Below are 9,985 nucleotides of genomic sequence, written 5' to 3' on the forward strand. Positions count from 1 at the left end.
CCTAGGGAAGTGGTGCTGGCTCTTAATGTGGGGAGCATTAAGAAGAGGCTTGATGACTACCTGGCTGGACTCATTTGAGTCTAGTCTTTTCTCCCGCCCAGGCGGGGGGTCAGACCTGAAGATCTACAAGGTCCCTTCTGACCCTACTTCTATGATTCTGTGATAAGAAAAACAGCTTTTTCTCCAAAACTGAACCTGAAAATTTTAAGTTGACCTAGCTTGGGTCAATCCCACAACTGGAACAGTACTGTATATCGGTGATTCTCAACCTCCATTAGACTGGAGACATCCCTCAGAAGATGCCAGCTCTTAGCTTTCAGTCATGTTTTAACTACAGAGAAAGCAATTCTTCTATTGTACAGTGACACCCCCCTCCCCCACGACCACATGTCAGGATGTCTCTAACCTTGTGGATTTGTATTTGAAAACTTTGGGTTTATTTTGTAGGTATTGGCATACCTAACAGTGCTGCAGCATGCTGATTTGGGATTTGCTGTTGTATGTGCATTTGAGAGAGTTCAGTAAGGAGACAGATTTGTTCTAATGATCAGACAGAACTATTCTACAAATTGTATAAAACATCAAGTCTCTGGAAATAAGTGGGGTGTTGTAGACCGTATTGTTTTATCTATAGCCTCTTAAGAGCAAGACATGACTTCCATATTAAAATTTCTGTGTTAAAAATGCACTGGCTAACTTGTAAGCCCAGCTAGTTGTACATGTATAGGAGTGTCTTTTGAGGAAAGATGCTGTCAAATTTGACAGTATATCATGTAAATAATCTTTGCATTAGATTTTACCTTTAAGTATCTAAGATTTTTAAAGCTGGATCATATTAGTTTTAAGTTGGGTGGAGCAAATATTTATACCCTATTGCATAAAAACAGCCTAAAACTTTCTACATGAAATGTGGCAGAGTCTACAGTGTGCTGTCTTAACATCATGATTTTCAGCAAAATTAGTGTTTTCTGTATTGTGGAAATTCCTAGTTTATGCATCATTGTACTAGGTATGTATGAATACAGAAGAACGTGTCCGCTCTAAAGTGGTCACAACCCAAAGTATAAGCAAATCCATGCATCTGAGTAAAATATCGGTGTATCCATTTAATATTATATTGTCCATTAATAGAAGGGATCTCTATCTATCTCTTTAAACCTTGTAGCAAAATGCTGAATCTACTTGATTACCATAGTCTTCCTGGGAGCAAGACCACATTGGATAGTTACAATTCCACTTAAGGACATTGTGGTCACTGCCTTGTTAAACATTTTTTTTTTTAATCTTAACCTAAAATCCCAGAAGTCACCAGTAATCGCAGATGAATTACTTGTGTTTGGAAAATGTTGAGTGATGGGTATGCCCTCAAGTTCCCTAAAGAAGTAAGTGTCAGAGCAGGGATGCTAAAAGAAGTTACTGAATACTGTCTGGATCTAATTTGGATAGCCATCTCTCCTCTCCTTTCAGGACTTCTGACAGGTCATTTTGACAGTCAGCCCATACATACATGTGCATGTCTAGCAAGTATTTCATGGTAAAGGGCAGATAGCACAACAGTACTTCTGACTGCTTCTTGTTTGTCCTTCTTATGACCATGTTTCAGAATTGACTCTATCCAAATTGCATTGAGTTGACACTGGCTTTTTTGTTTTGTTTCTAGCACCTCAGCAGCAGGTTCTTGTGCCAGATTCCAAGCTGATACAGCACATGAATGCATCGGGGATGGTAAGAATTTAAAGTAAACCTTGAGTTGGCTAGTGTTATATAAGATGGTCTGATTAAATGGTAGAGATAAAAATCTGGTATGAGTCATCTGAAATGTGTGTTTAAACAAAAAACCAAAAAAACCCCAAAAGATACTGCACAGCTGAATGCTGTCTGAGTTGTACTGCTTTGCTGACGGCGCAAGCAATTTATCCGTGGCTTATTTTGTCAACAGATCTGGGGTTTAGCTTGATCCTCTCTAAATATAGATTAGGCTAAGAGTGGTTTGGGGTCAGACTAATACTGGTGCAAATCTGTATGGTGTTGAGCTCTTCACATACAGACAGTCCCTTTGTTAACATAGTACAAATCTTCTGTTGTATTTATTGGATGCAGGAAGGTCGTTCTGAAACAGTGTAAATCTTAAAGTCATAATAATTTACTCTGTAGGAGTTTGAATCAACTTTTCTGATCATCATTTGTTTTGACTCCATAAAAAGTAATCTACTGTTGTTCAATCTAACCATTTCCACATTATTTACAATTAATATTTTTCCCATTGCTTGACATTAAGCTTGGTTTGTAATTCTGTAGCCCAAGATGACACAATTTATGTCAAATGAATTTAGTTCAGTCTAAAATGATGTGCTAGAGAACATCAACCAGTGATCTGGACACCCTCATTGTATATACAAAAGCACAGTAAAGAGAACTGAATTATTAATCGAATTAGCAGTTGGTTACTAGCCCATCACCTGATGGATTACTAATCTTCTCTTAAAGATCTTAGTCCCACTTGACTAAGCAGTATGGTCAACTGGAGGCTGCTGATTACTGCTTTATTTTTCCTTGTAAAAAAACAGTGGATGAAAGCAGAAAGATTATTTCCATGCCCCTGCTGCTGTGTTGAATTTTTTTTTCCCTGGCTCTTCCTGTCCAGTCATACCTCACAGAATATAAATGGCTGTCAAAGCATATGCTCCCCCCTTAGTAAAAGTCGACATGCTTACTGTAGAGGACAGCACAGAATCTGTATAGCTAGTGCATAAAATAAACACTAGATTCAGAAAATTACTTTTAAGAAACAATCTGTCAGAGAAACTCAAGTTATCAGACAGTTTAGTAACTGTAAAAGTAAAGGACAGCTCACGTTTTTCTTTGGTAAGGAGGACGAAGGAATGGTGGGAAGAGCTGTAGCTTGCTTCAACTATCACTATTTGGGAGAGTCTAAGGAACAATTGCATCAGTCTATCAGTAAGATTTCTTAAAAACAAGACAAACACAAAACACACCCTGTTTTATACAATAATAAAGTTTTAAATCCTTACCTCTCTTTATTTGCAAGTTTGTAAATCAACATGAAAGTACAACAATAACCTGAAGCACTTCACATACTGCTACAAATGTTCTGCCTAAACTCAAAACTAATTTAGTCTTGTAGAACTTAAAAGCTATGCAAAGCTTCAGTTTGACTGCATTTGATCTATTCTGACAGTCAACCTATGCATGGTTCTGACTCCTTTCTTCCTTCCTTCTGAAATGCTTATCTTGGAATAAAATACAAGAACTTATTTTGGGTCTCAACTCAGTTTAAATCCAGGAAGACTCTTATAGATTTCATAGACATTAGGACTGGAAGGGACCTCAGAAGATGGAGTCCAGCCCCCTACCCCAGGGGCAGGAAGTTAGCAGGGGTTTTTAAGCTGTTTCACACATACAATTCCACCCAATCACCACCCCCCAGCTCTTCCTTTAAACTCTTCACAAGTTGGTGAGTCATTTCAGGCTAATTTCCAGTGAGGAAGGACCTCCAAAGGAAAAAGCTCACCATCTCATTTAGTGGTGGGCTTCTTGTCCATTGCAGCACAGAAGCTGACATCTTGCTATGGCAAAGATCTCATCTCAAATACAGAAGTGCAGGGAGGTAACAAATGCAAGGACTAAGGCCAGAAGGGACATCTGCCCTATTGCCTGAAAGCGAAGTGAAAGTCCACTTAAAAAAACCTCTGAAGAGAATCACAGAGGCCCAAAGCACTGGCGGGCCATGACAGTAAAGTCTAGATGGCAATTTTAAATCTTCTGTGAACAGCACAAAGCATTCACTAAGGCAGACTCAGAGAGGGGGCACATATCCCTGGTCCTGTATTGGCCTCTAATTTGAGAGCAAAGGAGAACACTCAAAGTTTTAAGAGGATTGGTAAGTCTAAGGCTACCCCACAGCCATTGTGTCAGTAGTTTACATGAGGGCTCAGTTCTCCAAGCCCCAGTGTCTCTGCCTCTCTGACGCTTGTTCCCAGTGCCCCACATGAGGGTCCCCTGCCCAACTTATGGAAGAAAATATCAGCTCCCTAGTATAATGCATCAGCCAACAGCTCAGACCCATTGGGGCCACCATTCAGCTTGAGGTGTAAGTTGGTGGTGAGCAGGACAGCAAGGAACTGTGGGGTCACCCAAGGTCCATAGTGGAGCTGCTTATCCTGATGCTCCAATCCCTTGGCTTCATCTGTCCTGTCTGGGAGAAGCAGCTCCTGAGGCCTTCTGGTGGGTCGTCTGGACCTAGCATCCACTGCTTGTTTCCACGCTGCTTCCCATCTACCCTCCATCCATTTTCCCACACATCTTCCCATCTGTCTGGCTGTCTAGCAGTTTGTCTACCCACCTCTACCCACGCTGTCCATTTTTCCACAGGTTGGTGTGTCTGTAATCACATTGGACATGCCATGTTTGTTTATAGATAGCTGTGCTGTTCACCCTGTCTCTCTGACTGTTTGTCCCTGCTCAAGTCTTAATACAACTCAAGTACCCTGCTTCAGTGGCACGGAGACTGGGGCAAATGGCTGGAAGCCCAGATATTGAGAGTTCAGGGTTATAGCAGAAGTGCTCACAGCTTGGCCATGTGAAATTCCAGTGACTCTGTGTATTCTGCTAAATACCTTGTCACAAGGAGAAAGTACAATTTGGGTGTCAATTTATTTTTTTAGACTACTTTGAGATTTTTTTCAGCATTTGTTTGACAGTTTAAACTAAAAGGAACTAAGTATGTATACACACCAGAGATGTATGCCCACATCTGGGTTCTTAGTTATACAGTGGACCGGTAAGGTAAAATTGAACCTTATGATAAATACCTGTCTTGTTTGTGTATGATGATGCTAAAATAGTAGCTTTAAGTACAAATGCAAGTTCTTTGATTTCTAAATCTCCATGTAGTAACTTGAGTACAACATTAGGATTCTTCCACAAGTTCTTGAGCAATCAACTCTAAGCTTTGGTGCTTTTTTCTTTTGTATACTGATAACATATCCAGAGAGGTTAGTCAGTTGTTCTTGGAGTGTGGACTGCAGAATCCTAATGCCACGCTCTTTCATACCATCTTTATTAGGCTAATGTAAGACATTGATTAGAGGACACTTTTTTTTTTTATAATTTTTTCTGAAGGTGATGCATTCTTCAGTACAGAAGTGAGTTTGCATGCCCATATGCTTTTGGCTTAAAAAAAATAAAAATAAAAATAAAAAAAAGACAGTCAAAAAGCCCGAGGCTGAACTGATTCAGTCTTTGCAGGTTAGTTTAAGCTGCATAGATTGAACTGATAAGCAAGTGAGCAGACATTCACTCTGATTCTGGAAAATGCAGCCCCGTGCCTGCAGTGTCCCAGGGCCAAAAGCTGGGGGGGTGGGGTGCTAGAGCACATCTCCCTGCTTTGCTAGAGCAGACAGCTTGGACCAAGGCTAGCCTGCCCACCCTGTGAGGGGGTGTTTATAGGGATGGTGCAAAGCATCCTGGGATCCTAGAGGACTGAGAGTTGACTTGAATCTGAGGGGATCTGAGACCAGAAGCTTAATAAACTAGCTTAACCTAGATCCATTAAGTGTGTTATTGCATCCATCCAGGCTTATGTTAAACCAGCTTCAGACATCTTGAAAGTGGTTTATATGCACTGAAGTTCTGTTGTGTTGCAGATTTGAAGCAGTTTCTGATCGCTTGCACTGGTTTATATGTAATTTCTGTCCATATCCTTAGACATTTGAAAATCCTTCTCTACATAGTTTAAACTAACAAAAACAAAATCTAATAACTCTTTAATAAAGGCATGTTATGATTTATATATATTTTTTACAAGAAAATATTATGTTCTGCTACTTAACAGCCAACCAGAAGGGAGAACATAGTTGAATTAAATTTTTATCAGAGCTTGCTAACCAACAGAATCATGTTTTCTTGTAATGCATACAGAATCAAGGGAGAAAAATAAAAGCTAATAAATGTGAAATTGTACTTACAAAGTAGTATAATATGCATATGCTAGCTATTGATCGTGTCCCTTTTAATAACATAGATACTCATGAATAAATGTTGGTAAACATCCATAGAAACTATGGTAGATGTCCTATTTGTGATCATATCATGTTCTTTAATTTTCAACTAGTATTTTGTGACATGAATAATTGTTGTTAATATTGATAGTTAAAAGCATATTTTCTGATGTTTCAGAGTGCTGCTGCTACTGCAGCTACTTTGGCTTTACCTGCTGGTGTGACTCCTGTTCAGCAAATACTTACAAATTCAGGTAACTACTATAGCAGTAATTGGATTTTGGAAAACTTGATTCATTTACAAATCTGTTTTATTTCATGTAGAACTTTCTATAAAAATACTTTCTTCATATCTTGCAGACATGGTTGGGTGTTGTGGACCAGGTTTGGCTGGTGTGCCGCAAATTAGCTCTGCACCCTCAAAGTGCCGTTCTGGTCCCCTTCCTCTGCCCAATCTCCTGCTTTGCTTTATGCTCCATCTGTGATCTCCTGCTGTGCTGCCTGTCCCCCCCTCATCTCTTCTGTGCCGCACAGAGGCTGCCAGTGCCAGTTATGACACTCATGCCATAGATTGGCCACCCTTGCTGTGGACTGTCCCCTTGAGAGCTTTCATTTTGAAGTAGCAGTGTGTTTAAGTGTTCAAATAACTTTTTAAAATTCTCAACTTCTTCTCATTCATGGAATAATAAATTGAAGTTTCTTTCTTGGCTCTTTCTCCCAGAAACCTGCTTCTAAGCATAATATAATTTTAGATGTGGATATTTACATTTGAATAATTTTATTTCCATTGCAGGCCAGATCTTGCAGGTAGTTAGAACTGCAAATGGAGCTCAGTATATCATTCAGCCACAGCAGCCAGTGGTTCTACAGCAGCAGGTTATACCACAGATGCAGCCTGGTGGTGTACAAGCACCTGTCATACAACAGGTAAAGCGACATTTTTGCGTAAGTTGGCTCCTAACAAACCAAACCTTGCAACAGTTGTTACAGTAGTTCTTTGTTGTCTGCATTTTGAGAACATGTGTATGTGTTCTTCTGTCTGAAATGCATTACAAATATGCTAATACTGACTTTGAAAATTGGAAGATACTGCATTAAGAGATGGGGAACTTTATACTGAATTTCTTAAGAGTTAAAGTTTATTCAGCTTCTCTGAAGGGTCTTTCTACCTACTGTGTATCCAGTGTTACCAATTAAAAACTAAACATTTGTATCAAATAACATTGGTTTTCATCCTCCTGAGCTTTAAATTGGTTTCATGTGTCCCTTCCTTCCAAGTTAATTGTGCCTGTAACCTCTTGAGTATAAATCCTTGTGGCAAATAACTAAGCAGTCGGTGTAGATTTTTTTTTAAAAGCACTTTTTACTTTTGTGTGTCTAATAAATTTGCCACAGGATAGAATGCACACTTGAGGTTAACAGGGTTTTAAAGTAATACCTTATTAAAGGGGAACTGTCACATACTTTGGTCTAAATATTAGGCAGGTATAAGTTTTTAAATAAGGTAGTTTAATAAGATCAATTCAAATTATTTGAATTGAAACATGTCCCCCCAGCTGCTTGCAGCCTAACTACTGCAGTTACACATATGTATGAGAATAGGACAATGAAGTCGTAACTTTTTTTTGCCCCAATTTGTGCCAGTTGCAAAAAGTAAATCCTGTAAATAATGAAGGATGAACTGCCTTGTTAAACGAAAGATTAGCTTGGCTATCAGAAACACGGCACAAAAGAAAAGTGCTTTTACTCTAAACAATATGACTTAATGGCAGGTTTCAGTTGTAAGCGGTTCTGCTTATAGTACTTGCCTGAATGCTTTTCTGATCTCTCCCAACAATACACTGGTGTAATACAATATATGCAGTAGCACCCAGCTTCTTTGCAGGCTTTGATTCCTTAGCCCCCTACAAACATGAGGATGTGTGATGTAGCCAAGGGGTTAAATATAGCCCATCAGGGCAGGTAACCATGTTGCTTCTCCTGATCAGCTATGCAAGACCAATGATGAGGTCCTTCCGAGTGAAGAAGTGGCATCCTTTTGAAATAAAACAGTATATAACTTTAGCCACTTGCCCTTGTTTTGTCAACCTGTCATGAATTAAGCAGGTTGTGAACTTGGACAAATGACTTGGCTTCTACTGTAATACTTTACATCCAAATCTTGGCTACTATACGCATGCTCGGAGGAGGGAGGAAGGGGGAGCATTTTAATTAGCGCGGTTTCTGGACAGCTGCTCTAATTAGTGCCACAACATCACATGTATTAACCCCCCTGCATGTTTAAAAATGCATGCATTCCATGAGTTTTAGATAAGTGCCTGGTGGCCATTTTTAAATGCACAGGGACATTATAGGTGTAATGCTGCAGCATAATTGGAACGCAGAGCAGACTTGATTTAATTGAGTCTGCTCCAATGCATTCCAATTTAAAACACATCAGAGCACATGTATAGGCAGCCCTTGTTTCTTATATTCCCTGGTCAGTCTCAGCTACAACACTTCTGTTGTCAAGTATGCACAATGATTTACTTACATTAGAATCTCTTGTCAGGTCTTGGCTCCTATCCCTGGAGGGATCTCTCAGCAGACGGGAGTGATCATTCAGCCTCAGCAAATCCTGTTTACAGGAAATAAAACACAGGTCATACCCACCACTGTGGCAGCTCCTGCCCCAGCACAAGCACAGATTCCTGCAGCTGGTCAGCCACAGGCACAGCAACAACAGGCACAGCCCCAAGCACCCCTTGTGCTTCAAGTTGATGGAGCTGGGGACACATCATCTGAAGAAGAAGAAGATGAGGAAGAAGATTATGATGATGATGAAGAGGAAGACAAAGAAAAAGATGGAGGTGAAGATGGCCAGGTTGAAGAGGTAAACTTACAGTATAACATAACTAAGGTTTTTGCCCTTTTTGACCTCTGCGCTCTACAGGGATTTCATGTTGACTGACTTGTTCACAGTGAACTTCTAAACAGTTTCCAGAGCAGCTACTTCCCAGAAGACAGTCCTCCATACTGCAGATGGAGCTAGCTTCCACGTTTAGGAATAAGAATGCATGCTTTTGGTTTTATTAAATAGGCCCAGGGTACCAAACTTTAGGACTCTTGTCCTAATTTATTCATAATACCACCAATCTTGTACCTGTGAACTTAATCAGTAGTGATTTACCAAACTCTATGGAACCCAACTAGAATGGCCCCACTTAAGGACAATTCCCTCTTAACAGCCACTCTGGGATGTCAGCTTACCAGTCCTCAAATATATTCAATATATGTTCTAGACATGTTGTAGAGTACAGTTTTTTAATAGGAATATTGTCTAGTATCAAACATCTTACAAAATTCTTATTATATCTGTGCAGTTTCCTTTATGACCAAATTTCTGTTTTCATCAAGTAGCGATACCAAGTTTTTGACAAGACCTGTTCTCTGGAAAATTCATGTCAACTTGCATAAATTGAGTAATCATCTTTTACTTGATCAGTTGAATTCCTTATCAGCTGTTTTTTGTGCTGGATTGATTGTAGGGTGACCAGTGTACATTTGCCCATGTTATCCTGTGTTTCTTTTGGATATTGGAACAACAGTTGTACTCTGTCAGTTTGTGGAATTTCTGAGAATTATTAAGAAACTAACTTCAGAAGGGTGGGTCTCCTCAGCATTTTGTTAGTTTAGCCTTATCTGTTCACCTGAGTTGTTAATAAATTGAATGAGCTAGTTCCAGCTCTGTTTATCAGTTAAGATGCTCCTAATGCACCACCTGAAAGAGTGGAGGAAATGGGGGCCAACTTTTTTGATAGGCATTCCACAAATTGAGCCCCACACCCTCCTTGAGTGCCATCCAGACCCTCTTCCCTTGCCCACTCTGCTTTTTGTTTCCTGCCCTACTTGCCATGGTTTAGCCTGCTCCCTCCTGGCTCTGCCACATGCTACACATAAAGATTGCCTGTGCTGCTTGTGGCATA

The 9,985-nt window shown here is 39.9% G+C and overlaps 1 protein-coding gene across 1 annotated transcript in view; it reads left to right on the plus strand.

Moving 5' to 3' along the window:
* Positions 1–9,985, plus strand: part of STON2 (stonin 2) — a 204,277-nt gene that overhangs the window by 169,729 nt on the left and 24,563 nt on the right. The window contains exons 11-14 of the mRNA XM_019519911.1: positions 1,661–1,725; positions 6,199–6,274; positions 6,814–6,947; positions 8,572–8,892. Coding sequence (XP_019375456.1) covers positions 1,661–1,725; positions 6,199–6,274; positions 6,814–6,947; positions 8,572–8,892 — 596 coding nt within the window. The remainder of the gene's footprint in view (positions 1–1,660; positions 1,726–6,198; positions 6,275–6,813; positions 6,948–8,571; positions 8,893–9,985) is intronic.

Source organism: Gavialis gangeticus, unplaced genomic scaffold (genome assembly GCF_001723915.1).
Source record: "Gavialis gangeticus isolate Ggan-Ray unplaced genomic scaffold, GavGan_comp1, whole genome shotgun sequence".
In the NCBI taxonomy this organism is placed as follows: Eukaryota; Metazoa; Chordata; order Crocodylia; family Gavialidae; genus Gavialis; species Gavialis gangeticus.